Here is a 15155-nt window from a genome sequence, read left to right on the forward strand (position 1 = left end):
GGTTTTGACCCTGCCTGATGACCATGGACTACAGCCTACCACAGGTAGTGATCTCTGGAGCTCTGTGTAATTCCAAATCCCTGTATAGGGGTTAAAGGGTTGCAGAGTTCTTGGGGTCCTGCTTTGTGAGCGGCTTTTCTCTAGACTCCCCTTACAGCCAGTCTGAGTCTGTGGCTCCAATCAGGCATTACAGCGATCAGATGATGTGTCAGGTTCAAGGGCCTGAATCACATTTGACAGCAGCTGATTGTATAAACGGCTTTTATACAATCAGCTGATGCATCAGTGCAAAAAAAAAAACATGTCTGTGCAGCATCGGACTGGCTACCGGAGGAATCTCCAGTAATGCCAGGCCTGGATTCAGGTACCTGCACTGCACTTCGGAGCTCTCACCTGAGCTCTGGCGTGCAGCCTGGACTTTACAGCGAGCGCCAAGTGATTGATTCCCCGGCACTTGCGATTAAGTTCATGACAGCTGCAGACATTCCGGGCTAATCTCCGGTGCTCTCACCTGAACTCCGGAGATCACCCCAGCCTGTCTGCAGCTGTCATGAACTGACTGCAAGCGCCGGGGAATCAGTCACTCAGCGGTAAAATCCGGCGTCACCACGAGACTTACGATCAGCTGATGCGTCAGGTGACCGCATCAGGTGATCACCGCCAGGTCCTCACGGCCAGGTCATGCAGCTATAGGACGTGCCTGGGACCCAGCACACAGCCGGAGCGGGGGTGGCGCGACCGGGAGAGAAGCTGGGAGCGGAAATGGCACCGGGAGTCTGCAGACAGGGGAGTATGACATTTTTCTACTGTTCACTTTTGATTCAGCAGCCGCTTCCACCTCCTGCACGGGAGCGGACATGGCACCGAGCGGGAAATGGAAGCGGCGGTGGCGGTACCGGGAGGATTCACGCTTCTGTGTTTACTGACAGAAGAAATCCTCTTCCTGTACATGTCACTTTACTACTCACCCCTTGCGTTTATAGCTGCGTTTTTAGTAATTAAAACGCAGCTATATTTGCAATTTGCTGTTTTCATTGCGTTTATGAACATCTCATTGAACTAAATGGGTGGAAAACGCAGTGAAAAACGCAAAAATAATTGACATGCTGCATTTTTATGGGCACCACAAAAACGCAGCTAAAAAAAAACGCTGTGTGCAGACAGCAAAAATGAAAACTCATAGACTTTGCTGGGGAAGCAAAGTCATGCAGTTTTCTGAGCAAAAACGCACCCAAAAAACGCGCAAAAACGCCACGAAAAACGCACTGTGTGAACTTACCCTAATGATGCTGGTGACTTCCTAGATTCTTAGTTTGGTGCCGTGTTCTCCAGGTGAATAAAGATTGATTGCTCTCAGTGGGAGAAACAGAATAATAATCTTGTAGTTGATGAAGAGACCTCAGTAGTCTGGAAAGCTTGCTTTGTAACATCATCATTTTTTTTAATTTTTATTCACCATTTAATAAGTATAATCCATCCAGAGAAAGAAAGGCAGCGATCACCGTACTTCAGTATCCACAGTTTATTTGTGAGCGCGGAGCAAATACATCAAAAGTGGGGGGAGGTGAGGAGAGGCAGTGGGGTGAGGACGACGGCACACCGTTTCCCACAAATGTGATTTGGCAGGTCCTTATAAGTATCATAACTACAAGATTCTTATTGTTTCTCCACTGAGAGCAATGACTCCATCTTCCTAGAATCTCGGCATCTTATTGATGGATCTTCCTTCTTTCCCTTCTGATGAATCTGCTGATAGGGGCGTTGTTATCCAAAGTTGGGCACAGGGTAACTGTAACATATGAGGGAGGTTAGAATTACCCCACAGTGGGTACATGGAGGCCGGGCAGCCCACCCACAAGATTTAATTAGAAAAAAAAGGAAAGTAACACATAAAGTTCTGATATTTTTACCTTCAAGAACCTGAAAGATATTTTCTCTGAATTCTACAAATCTCCATTATATAAGAACTTGTACTGGAGCCGTCCATTGTGGAGTCCGAGAGGCAGAAAGTAAATGTGTAATATTTCTTCAGGAAACTCATCTGACAGAAGATATTGGCCCCTACAATACACTGTGTTCCAAATTATTATGCAAAAAGAGTTTTGGAGTGATAAGGTTAGTAATTTTTTGTGTGTCATTTAAACTCATTGATGGTGATGTGTATTAGGGCTCTTTAGATCACTGAAAGCAATTGCAGATACCTGTGCACATTAGTTTGGCGTTAGGTGTGTCCAAATAAAGGCAAGACTACTTAAGAAGGCTGGTCCACATTATTAAGCAGCCTACATTTTTTTGCCAAAATGGGGAAGAAAAAGGATGTGTCGGCTGCTGAGAAGCAACAAATTGTGGAGTATTTAGGTCAAGGCATGACTACAATCAACATTGCCAAGACACTTCATCGTGATCATCGCACAATCAAGAAGTATGTAGCTGATTCACAGCACACACGTGTGTGTGCTGATAAGGAAAAATTGAGGACTCTTTCCAACAGGCAATTGCATCAGGTTAAAAGAGCAGCTGCTAAAATGCCTTATAGCAGCAGACAAGTTTTTGAAGCTTCTGGTGCCTCCAACGTCCCCCGAACAACAAGATGCAGGGTCCTTCAGAGCTTTGCATCTGTGCGTAAGCCATCCTGTCGACCACCTCTATCCACTGCACACAACCAGAAACGGCTCCAGTGGGCGAAACGATACATGAAGACCGACTTCCAAACTGTTTTGTTCACCGATGAGTGCCGTGCAACGCTCGATAGTCCAGATGGATGGAGTGGAGGATGGCTGGTTGATGGACACCCCATGAAAACACGGTTAAGGCGCCAACAAGGAGGAGGTGGAGTAATGTTTTGGGCTGGAATCATGGGGAGAGAGATTGTCGCCCCCTTTAGGATCCCTGAAGGGGTCAAGATGAACTCCATAATCTATGTGGAGTTTCTAAAACAGCACTTCCTGCCATGGTTCAGGAGGAAGAACCGTGCATTCCGCAGCAAGATCATTTTCATGCATGATAATGCACCGTCTCATGCTGCAAATAACACATCTGCATCTCTGGCTGCTATGTGCATAAAAGAGGACAAACTTATTGTGTAGCCACCATCTTCTCCTGACCTCAACCTCATTGAGAACCTCTGGAGCATCATCAAAAGGAGTGTCTATGATGGCGGGAGGCAGGTCACATCTAAGCAACAGCTCTGGGAGGGTATTCTGTCCACATGCAAAACAATTGAAGCACAAACCATCCAAAAACTGACAAATTCAATGGACGAGAGAGTTCAGAAGCTTCTTTCAAACAAGGGGTCCTATGTGCAAATGTAACATCACCTAGAATTAAGTTTTGACTTGAAAACTGATTTCATTTTGTGATAAGCTGATAATGCTTAGAATTTCACAATTGACCATATTGTTTTTCAAAATAAAAATAAAGAGGTTGAAAACTGCTGGGCATAATAATTTGGAACATGCATTTTGAGTGCACTTTGAGTGTTTATTTTTAAAAATATACTGTTTTCATAGGCAGTTTGATCAAAAACATTTCAATTCTACTCGAATAGTAGATGACTGGAAAATAACAATGACTATAATTGATAGTTAATTTAGGAAAATATGAAAAAATATTTTTTGCATAATATTTTGGAACAAAGTGTAGTTTGGATTGCCGAGAGCCCCCGAGCCACATACTGTAATTACTCCAGATGTGTCACCTCTAGTTACTAAATCACTGACGGTGAAGGCTGTTGGGCTGGAGGGCGATCATTTTAGTAGATATGTTCTTGTCTACAGTCACATTTTTTCTGTACAGTAGTTAGAACCAAAGCTCACGGAACGATTGCGGTCGCAGGTGTTTAGGCGGCTTAGGGATCTCAGCCAATAGCGGCGGCCAAACAACTGCTGTGGGGCCCGGTGCAAATGCTGGTATCGGGCCCCCCGCCAAGGATAGCACTTTCAATTGTATTGGCATCACAGATGGCATTCTCCCACTGTGTCTGCGCTCTGATGTGTCAGCACACTAGAGCGCAATGACATCACTACTGCACACTGTGCTGAGATGTGCAGAGTGGCAGAAGATTGGACACACGCTGAGGAGACCGCAGTAGCGGGGGAACAAGGAGAAGTGAATATGTATTTAATCACAGTGGCCAGAGGACTATGGGGGTGCATTAACCCCTTCATGACCATGGACGGATATATCCGTCATGGAGCGTGTCCCGTTAAGCCCCACCCCCTGCCGCGGGCAGGCGGCGGCGGTCGGCACACATGTCAGCTGTTTTCAACAAATGGCCCCCAAAGGTTAGTAGGAAATTCTAAATGGCCCCCGGCAGTAAAAAGGTTCCCCACCCCTGTTGTAGAGTGAAAATAGCAAATCTGCCATTTTAGTGCCCAACACCTAATGGCCAGCTTGTGCTCCACGAGACATGCAAACCGTAAATGTTTATGTGGGTTCTTCCCTGTGGCAATGCCAAACGTGGATAATGACAGTGTCTGGGTACACTGCAAGGCTGAGATGCATCGAGGACATTTGGCTCTGGGATTTTGATGGATTGGATTATGAAGCCATATCTCTTTATCAAGAATCTTTCAGCTACAACCATTATGGAAACCCTCCATTTTTCCACTCACAGAGAAGTAGTTTGGTATAATTTTATCTTACAAAATATTATTTGATGGCTTATTATTCCAATACACGGGAGGCAAAATGAACATCCTGGTCTGGTTCCTGCTCTGGGGTCTACTCTTAGATTGTAAATGTTTTTTGTTGGAGTAAATAATTACAATTTGTATACCTTGTAAGTTCTTTAGCTATGTTATGCTCGCGTTTGAAAGCATGAGTGGACCCACTGGGCCACAGCACTGGCTCAACCAGGAGTGGCGTAACTAAGTGACTACCTCATCTTCACTAGAGCTTCTGTTGGTGAGGATAGGTTTGTGCTGGATGGAAGGCTTGCAAGCAGGTTTCCACTGACTGCAAGTAGATCAGGATCTGGTCTTGTTGTTCCTATTAATGGACAATCTCTTCCTCAATACCCGTGAGCTAAGGAGTTCTGGAGCCAGTGGGATCCATGGCCTGGGAAAACTGTTATGCTTGCTGGTGCGAACGGGAGTAGGCCCACTGGGCCGCAGCACTGTCTCAACCAGGAGGGGCATGACTCAGCGACTACCTTGGCTTCATTAGAGCCTTTGATGGTGAGGATAGGCTTGTGCTGGAAGGTAGATGCCAGGTTTTACTCCAGGGAATCCCAGTACTGCAACAGCTGGCCTCAGGGGTTGGGGGTGAGATACTGACAGTCACTGCTGCTCCAGCAGGCACAGCTAGTATAGATGAATGTAGTAGGTACGATATGCATAGCTTATATAGATAGATGTAGCAGGGTTGCCAGGCACAACGAGTACTAGGATACAGACACGTGTTCACTCACAGAGCATAAGACTCCGCAAACGGAATAGGACTTGACAACTAGCAATATGTCTCTGAGGATAGAACACGTTGCCCAAGTACCTCTGACGTGCCCACCTGGGCCGTGGGTGACTCGTCACTAGGCTGCGGTTCTGCTGCTGATCAGGCAACGCGGTGGCGTGGCCCGGTTCTGTGACCCTGGCGGTGGTGTTTAATAAAGATATACGGGATGATGGTTGATTTGTGACGTCACCTGTCGTATGCGGCAATATAGGTGCCGCCGCTTCGGGATTGGGGAACCTCTGGGGCTGATGGTGACGCAGCTTGGATGGTGTAACTCTCCACAGGTAGAGCTGGGCCCCAGGGCAGAGAGGGTGGTAGTAGTAGTCTATTATGGTGGGCGCAGGCGAATAATGGAGCGACTCAGGGGTGCAGTCAATAGGTGTTTACTCACTGTAGCCTCACGGATAGTTTGGAGGCTGTGTCCGGTGCACCTTTCTTTATGTATGCTTTCTCTGGCCGACTTCTGCGCTGGCTTCTCCCTCCTGCCATGCGCACTCTCTCACTGAACCCTGTTCCAGTGCTTGTGAACCCTATCGGGCGGCGTGAAGCGCTATCTCTTTGGTCCTTTTTGGGTCACCTTCCAACGAATTCGTGTGCGGTGGTAGCTTTGGTGCTTGACGTCACCTCAGTCACTGGTTTTACAAGGGAGCCCGTGGGTTTAATCTCCGCTAGCCTAGGAACCAGTTCCTGATTTGCGACCATGTCCCTCCACTTGATTTTGTGTAGAACAAGGCCACGGGGTAGTGTAGTAATTCTCCTGGTCTCTGGGACCTTTCTGTTTGAGCCCGTGCCGAGCGGTACCAGCTTCAGACCATGGGTCTTAGCTCCTCCACTGCTCCTCACCTGACTTGATATTTAGACTGTTCTAACTTCCTCCAGACGACACCTCTGTTCCCACTCAGCTGACTTCACCCCCCGGTCTGGTTCAGGTATAATCACGCCCTCACCATGTTTGGTGATGTGTTGCTAAGTGAGTGTGCTGTGCTTTTGCATGAACCTGCATTGACCTCTTCCTTACCCAGGATGGGATACCACACCTCTGGCTGAGGTGCAGTACCTCTGTGGTGACTGAAGCCTCAGGGGCGCCACACCTCCCCTAAGGGGAGGATTCCTTACATACCTAGTGCCTCTCAGCTATAGGCTAGGAGGCACTTCCAGGTTGGGGCACACTGGCCCTTTAATAATAGGTGTGCCAATGCCCTAAGCATGCTCCCAGGAGACCTGAATGGCATGTGCAGGCCCTGGGAAATGGTGGCAGGGACCGGGGAAATTGAAGCCAACGCTGGGCGACAAGAAAGTAAGTGTGCTAGCGTCTCCGCTGGGGAAAGCGGACAGAACCATGCAGGAACGCCGGTAACAGCCTTACAGTGCACCGCCTTGTGTCCCTCCCCCTTTTCCAGGCCTGAAAGGAATCTTTTTCAGCACAAGATGGGCATTACTGTTCTCCACCAAACCCCATTCAGTCAACCAAAAAGAAAGTTTTACCTTTCACTTTTTTCATGGCAAGGATGCCTTTTGCCTCAAAGACACCTTTCACACTTACCGGTGAAGGCAGGGTACCAGGATTTCTGAAGTAGAGGCTCAGGACGACAGGCTTGAGGAAGAACACATGAAAGGAGTTGGGATTCCGCAAGGAGGCTAAAATCTTCAGCTTATAGAACACAGTGTTGATCTTTTGAAGCACCTAGAAGGGACAACTTGAAAGAAGGCATTTTGAAACCGACATATCTAGAAGAGAGCCACACCTTGACTCTAGGACAGAACGAAGGAGGATCCAGGCATCACTTTTCTGCATGGCTTTTCATTCTATTGGAGGACTGCTCCAGGGAGGCCTTGGTCTTCACCTAGACTTTGGAGAACCCCTTGACAAGAACATCGGAGGTAGGATTGCCGGAGGTGATAACCACAGGGAGAGTGTTCTTGGGCTGCTGTCCATATACGATGAGGAATGTAGAGTTACTGGATGACTCACATGATTATTATAGGAGCACTCCGCCCATGGTAGAAGCTTGACCCAATCGCTGTGGTGTTCATTAACAAAGTACCACAGGAAATTTGTCAGAACTGAGATGTGACTTGGACACCTCTATCAGACACAATGTGGAGATTAAAGGGTGCTTTACACGCTGCGACATCAGCCGTCCAATAGTAGAGGAGGGGCGGAGATGAGCGGGACGTAACATCCCGCCCACCTCTTTCATTCCTCATTGCGGGCGGGACGCAGGTAAGGAGAGGTTCCTCGTTCCTGCGGTGTCACACATAGCGATGTGTGCTGCCGCAGGAACGACGAACAACATCGTTACTGCAGCAGAAACGATAATTGAGCTTAGGGGGGGCATGTCACCGATTAGCGATTTTCAACGTTTTTGCAACGATTCAAAATTACTAATAGGTGTCACACGCACGACATCGCTAACGCGGCCGCATGTGCGTCACAAAATTCGTCACCCCCAACGAGATTGCTTTAGTGATGTCGTAGTGTGTAAAGCGGCCTGAACTCTATCTCTGGCAACAAACCAAGGTGTAATGCAGGTAGATATGGACACAGGGCGTTGGGATAAGGATTAGCAGCTGAATTGCCAAGGTGTTCGCAGGTTCCTAGAGGGGAAAGCTTTAACCCTGACAGAGAACATACCTGAAACTCAATTCACATCAGGGAAAAAAGAATGAAATATCAAGGAGCAATTAGCGCAGGAAAATGCAACAACCTTCTGCAGCCGGTCTGTCACCATGACAGTATCGGCACACCTCTAGAGCTATCTTGATCACCAACAATTCTCGGTTAACAATTGACTAGTTGCGCTCAGGAGCAGAGAAGCCCTTGAAGAAGAAACAACAGGTTACCCACTTACCAGAAGCCGACTTCTGCGTGGGGATCACACCGGCCCTTGAGGACAAAGCATCCTTTTCCAAGAAGAACTGTCTGTTAATCTCTGTTCTATGTAGTGGCGGAGCTAATGAGAATGTCTATTTGAGGATGATAAATGGACTCTCCCCTTCAGAAATACACATCTTAGGATTCCCCCCTGTGAGTCAGGGCCGTGATAGGGAGAATCTGATGCAAGAATTGAGGAATGAATTGGCAGTAATAATTTGTGAAACCCAGGAACTGGTGAATCACGTTCACTCCATCAGGACGAAGCCATACTTCAGAACTGCTGACACCTTCTCCGGATCCATATTAAAACTGGTGTCTGAGAATATGTAGCCCAGGAAAAGAAATGAAGTGCATTCAAAAAGGTACTTCTCGAATTTGGCATATAAACAATTCTACAATCTATGTAGAACCTGGCCAATATTACTCCTGTGCGTTGTCAGATTAGGTGAGAATACCAGAATGTCATCCAGATACACCACTGCGCTTGAGTAGAGCAGATTTCAGAAGATATGGTTCACTAATTCCTGGAAAACCGCCACAGCATTGCGGAGTCCGAATGGCATTACCTAAAACTCATAGTGGCCACCATGGCTATTAAAGGCAGGCTTCCCTTTGTCTCCCGACCATATACGGACAAGTTTGTATGCACCACGGAGGTCGAGCTCGGAGAAGATTCTGGAACCTTGGTTATGGTTGAACACCTCCAGTATAAACAGCAGAGGATACTTATTCTTTACCTTGATATGGTTGAGACCTTTATAATCTACACAGGGGGGCAGAGGACCATCTTTTTTTTTTTTTTTTTTTGAAAGAAGAAGAACCCGGTTCCATCTGATAAGGACTTCTGGACAAATGCCCTTGCCAGATTCTCCTTGATTTGCTCTGGCAAGGCTTGGCTTTTTGCCTGGGACAGAGGGTAGACATGGCCGATGGGAGGTGAGAAACCAGAAAGTATGTTGATAAGGCAATCATATGGCCTGAGTGGAGGAAGAGTCTCAGCCTCCTCTTGTCAAAGACATCAGCATAAACGCAGCAGGCGGATGGCAGACCCAGAAGATTTGAGGGCATCACTGGTCATCGGGCATGACGGACTGAAATGAGACATTTTTCTGAACAGGGCTGACTCCATCTGAGCACATCTCCGGATCGCTAGTCCAAGACAGACTCGTTAATCTGAAGCCATGTCAGAGCCAGTAGTATTGGGTGCGACGGTCCTGCAAATTTATAGAAGGCGATCTTCCTTGAGTGCAGCATTTCCACCCAGAGTTCAACTTGTTCAGTGATGAACAGGTTAGTCTCCTACACAAGTTTTACATCCACGGATGAAACTGCTATAGGAGCTTGAAGTCATTGAATTGGAATCTGTTACTGATCCACAATGGGCTGTTGTATGAAGTTTCCGGCAGAACTAGTGTCCAGATAGGCCAACTCAGTGAATCTGTGCTGCCACAGGATACGGACACAGATAATAATTAATAATAATAATTTATTCATTTATATAGCGCTATTAATTCCATAGCGCTTTACATACATTGTGAGCCCCAATGGGGACAGTGTTCCCAATCTAAATTCCCTATCTGTATGTCTTTGGAGTGTGGGAGGAAACCAGAGTACCCGGAGGAAACCCACGCAAACACGGGGAGAACATACAAACTCCTTGCAGATGACACTGTCCCCATTGGGGCTCACAATCTAAATTCCCTGTCTGTATGTCTTTGGAGTGTGGGAGGAAACCAGAGTACCCGGAGGAAACCCACACAAACACGGGGAGAACATACAAACTCCTTGCAGATGACACTGTCCCCATTGGGGCTCACAATCTAAATTCCCTGTCTGTATGTCTTTGGAGTGTGGGAGGAAACCAGAGTACCCGGAGGAAACCCACGCAAACACGGGGAGAACATACAAACTCCTTGCAGATGGCGTCCTTGGTGGGAGTTGAACCCAGGACCTCAGCGCTGCAAGACTGCAGTGCTAACCACTGAGCCACCGTGCCGCCCGTGATATGGATAAATACAGAGAGGACTTGCTTTCATCTAGGATAGCCTCTCCTACGGACCCTAGGCTTGGAAGTTTCCCGGCTTCAAAGGACATAAACGTATGTGACTGTGTTGCGATGGTTCACTGGACGAGGCTTTGCCAGGTTCACGTTATCTACCTTCATGCACTTAGAGAAAGCAGCAGGAACTGCAGTTCTTAGAACCTGAGATAAATGCGGACAGCCAGAGATACCAAGTCGTCCAGGGAATATGGTATATTATGGCCTGCCAGTTCGTCTTTGTTTCTGCAGGACAGAACCTCTCAGAATGAAGCCACCAGTGCCTCATTTTTCCAGCCTAGTTTGGAAGTGGGGAAATGAATGGCATAGTGGCCTATGGTGAGAATTTCGTGGCAGTCTATGGAGTGCAGATTCTACCCAGTTCTTCGATTATCTTGCAGAATGCCCCCTGAAAGATTTGTACATCTAATACGACAGGCTGCATTCTCTACTATAATTAATTGATCTAAGCAAGGGGCTCACCGTTCATATCTGACATCATAAAGGCTACTTTGGACCTGTCCAAAATTAATAAAAGTTCAAAGTGCCTGGAGCACTGATTTTATGAATCTTTCTTCATTGCTTGGGGTCACCGTTAGAGCACAGAGGAGCATAGATGAGGACCAAAGATTGGAGCTGGATATGGTGTCGGGGTGGAGACTACAACTGGGACAAGATCGAATGGAGGCATTGGGGTGAAGGCTTTCAAGCAGGTGTCCACTGACTGCAAATAGTTCAGGATCCAGTCTTGTTCCCATTGACGGACAATCTTGCTGCGAGATGAAACGTTCTGGAGCCAGTGGGATCCATGGCCTGGGCAAACTGTTATGCTTGTGGGCGCGAACGGGAGTGGGCCCACTGGGCTGCAGCACCATCTCAACCAGGAGGAGCATAACTAAGCAGATATCTCGGCTTCATTAGAGGTTTTGATGGTGAGGATAGGCTTGTGCTGGAAGGTAGATGCCAAGGGCTATTCCAGGGTGCCCTGTCACTGCAACAGCTGACACCTGGGATCCTGGATTGGTTACTAATAGTCACTGATGCGGTTGGGTGCGTAAGCAGGTGCAGTGGATATAGCTGATACCACAGGTGAAGCAAATATGGTAGACACAGCTGATATAGATAGATAAATGCAGCAGGTTTCCCGGGCATTGTGGATACCAGGATACAGACACATGTTCGCACACACAGAACATAAGACTCAGCAAATGGAACAGGAACTGAGAGCTAGCAACACTTCTCTAAGGATTGACCATGTTGCCTAGGCACTTCCCATAGGGGGAGGATACATTAAGTACCTAGTGCCTCTTAGCCATAAGTTGAGAGGCACTTCCTGGTTAGGGTATGCTGGACCTTTAAGAATAGGTGCACGGATGCCTTAAGCACACTCAAAGGAGATTTGCATGGCATGCGCAGGTCCTGGGAGACAGCAGCAGGGATAGAGGCCATGGAAGACATTGTTGGGCGGCCTGGAAGGTAAGTATGCAGTGATGTCTGTAACGTTTCAAGCTATCTTATAAATGATATCCTTAAATTTGTATATATTATTAAAAATATTTTTTATTCTTGGCAGATGAATCTACCAGGAGATTAGAAGCACAACTGACATCTTCAATTTTTAAATCAGATGACTTTGATATCACACAAGATATAACTGAAGTGAATGCCTCATCAAATCAAAGTGCTCTCACAGCAGAGAAGCCGTTCTCAACTTCAGCATATGGAAAAATCCATAAAATTCACACAGGGGAAAAAAGACTTTCTTCAGAGTCTGTTATGTTCCAGAGAACTGACATAGGGGAGAAGCCATATTCATGTTCTGAATGTGGAAAATGTTTTAACCAAAAATCAAATCTTGTTAGACACCAGAGAATTCACACACGGGAGAAGCCTTTTACATGTTCAGAATGTGGGATATCTTTTGCATGTAAATCACATCTTGTTTCACATCAGAGAATTCACACAGGGGAGAAGCCATATTCATGCTCTGAATGTGGAAAATGTTATAACCAAAAATCATATCTTGTTACACATCAGAGAACTCACACAGGGGAGAAGCCTTTTAAATGTTCAGAATGTGGGATATGTTTTGCACGTAAATTAGCTTGTGTTACACATCAGATAATTCACACAGGGGAGAAGCCATATTCATGTTCTGAATGTGGAAAATGTTTTAACAAAAAATCACATCTTGTTACTCACCAGAGAATTCACACAGGGGAGAAGCCTTTTACATGTTCAGAATGTGGGAAATGTTTTGCAGATGAATCAAATTTTGCTAGACACAAAAGAAGTCACACAGGGGAGAAAATATTTTCTTCAGAGTCTATGTTCCAGAGAAATCACACAGGGGAGAAGCCATATTCATGTTCTGAATGTGGAAAATATTTTAACCAAAAATCACATCTTGTTACTCACCAGAGAATTCACACAGAGGAGAAACCCTTGTGCTCAGAATGAGGGTAATGTTTTACACACAAATAGCATCATTTTAAACATCACAAAATTCACAAGGGTTGAAGCCATTATCATACCTAGAAGGTGAGAAATGTTTTACTTGAAAATTATAGTTTATTGCCAACTAATTATCCAATGTTGTCCTAAATGACTGATGATGATAAATATAAGCCACCTGTGTGTAATCAAGTCTCCGTATAAATGCACCTGCTCTGTGATAGCCTCAGTGTTCTGTTTAAAGCGCAGAGAGCATCATGAAGACCGAAGAACACAACAGGTAGGTCCGTGATACTGTTGTGAAGAAGTTTAAAGCCGGATTTGGTTACAAAAAGATTTCCAAAACTTTAAACATACCAAGGAGCACTATGCAAGCGATCATATTGAAATGGAAGGAATATCATACCACTGCAAGTCTACCAAGACCTGGCCGTCCATTCAAGCTTTCATCTCAAACAAGGAGAAGACTGATCAGAGATGCAGCCAAGAGGCCCAAGAGGATCGCTCTGGATGAACTGCAGAGATCTAGAGCTAAAGTGGGAGAGTCTGTCCATAGGACAACAATCAGTCGTACACTGCACAAATCTGGCCTTTATGGAAGAGTGGCAAAGTCATTTCTCAAAGATATCCATAAAAAGTGTAATTTAAAATTTGCCACAAGGTACCTGGGAGACACATCAAACATGTGGAAGAAGGTGCTCTGGTCAGATAAAACCAAAGTCGAACTATTTGGGCACAATGCCAACGATATGTTTGGCGTAAAAGTAACACAACTCATCACCCTGAACACCCTATCGCCACTGTCAAACATGGTGGTGGCAGCATCATGGTTTGGGCCTGCTTTTCTTCAGCAGGGACAGGGAAGATGGTTAAAATTGATGGGAAGATGGAGGGAGCCAAATACAGGAATATTCTTGAAGAAAACTCCTGGAGTCTGCAAAAGACCTGAGACTGGGACAGAGATTTGTCTTCCAACAAGACAATGATCCCAAACATAAAGCAAAATCTACAATGGAATGGTTCACAAATAAACGTATCAAGGTTTCGTTAGAATGGCCAAGTCACAGTCCAGACCTGATTCCAATCAAGAATCTGTGGAAAGAGCTGAAAACTGCTGTTCACAAACGCTCTCCATCCAACCTCACTCAGCTCCAGCTGTTTACAAAGGAAGAATGGGCAAGAATTTCAGTCTTTCGATGTGCAAAACTGATAGACACATACCCCAAGCGACTTGTGCTGTAATCACTGCAAAAGGTGGCGCTACAAAGTATTAACTTAAACGGGACGAATAATATTGCACGCCCCAATTTTCCGTTATTTATTTTTTTAAAAAGTTTAAAATATGCAAAAATTTTCGTTCAACTTCACAATTGTGTCCTACTTGTTGAAGATTCTTCACCATAACATTAAAATGTTTATCTTTTATGTTTGAAGCCTGAAATGTGAGTTACCCACACTTTGCACTGACGAGGGGCAATCACCCCGAAACACCGTATCTGCAAATTGGGATTCTGATCTGGTATATATCCTAGGTCATATGAAAAGGCTTGTTAAAAGGCCAATTTTGACTTTTAGGATTGCTATTTCCAATAGGTGGCGCTAGAGTTTGTCTCCTTTCCTGGAGTGACAATTTGGAAAAGGTTGAAAAATTCAAGGGGGCCAAATACTTTCGCAAGGCACTGTAGATGGCTACAAGAAATGTTTGGAGGCTCATCAATGCCAAAGGGTGTACAACCATGTATTTATTAGGGGTGTAACCAAGTATTAATTAGGCGCCTTTATTGCTGCACATGCTGTTTATTCTGTTTCGTCTTTGAAATTGCAACATGTAAGTTGACAAACAATGTTTTATTGTTGTATTTTAGACCACTAATTAAAAATACTGAGGATATAATTTTGGTGCATTTCCATTTATTTCTGAAGATATTGTACAGTCTATAAAAAAATGAAAAGGTGCCAATAATGGTGAGCAGCACTGTATATTGTAAATAGTGATGGGTGATCCCCCCGATGATCAGGGAGCCTCGCCCGATCATATGGTAAAGATCGGGATCGAGATAACATGGTCTTGCATCCGATCACTGATCTTGGACTACAGTCATGTGATGGGGGGGCTGTAAAATAAAGAATATAGTTAATAATAAACATTGTCATTATACTTACAGGTCCCACGACTAGAGTTGAGCGCGGTTCGTGGTTCGAGGTTCTCCAGTTCGAGGCTCGAGTGATTTTGGGGGCTGTTCTAGATCGAACTAGAACTCGAGCTTTTTGCTAAAGCTCGATAGTTCTAGCTACGTTCGAGAATGGTTCTAGCAGCAAAAAGCAGGGCTTTTT

The 15155-nt window shown here is 45.6% G+C and overlaps 1 protein-coding gene across 1 annotated transcript in view; it reads left to right on the top strand.

Moving 5' to 3' along the window:
• Positions 1–14796, top strand: part of LOC142313111 (uncharacterized) — an 84009-nt gene extending 69213 nt beyond the window's left edge. The window contains exon 3 of the mRNA XM_075352096.1: positions 12166–14796. Coding sequence (XP_075208211.1) covers positions 12166–12827 — 662 coding nt within the window. The 3' untranslated portion in view covers positions 12828–14796. The remainder of the gene's footprint in view (positions 1–12165) is intronic.
• Positions 14797–15155: the final 359 nt, after the last annotated feature.

The sequence above is a fragment of the Anomaloglossus baeobatrachus genome, chromosome 5, assembly GCF_048569485.1.
Source record: "Anomaloglossus baeobatrachus isolate aAnoBae1 chromosome 5, aAnoBae1.hap1, whole genome shotgun sequence".
NCBI classification, from domain to species: Eukaryota; Metazoa; Chordata; class Amphibia; order Anura; family Aromobatidae; genus Anomaloglossus; species Anomaloglossus baeobatrachus.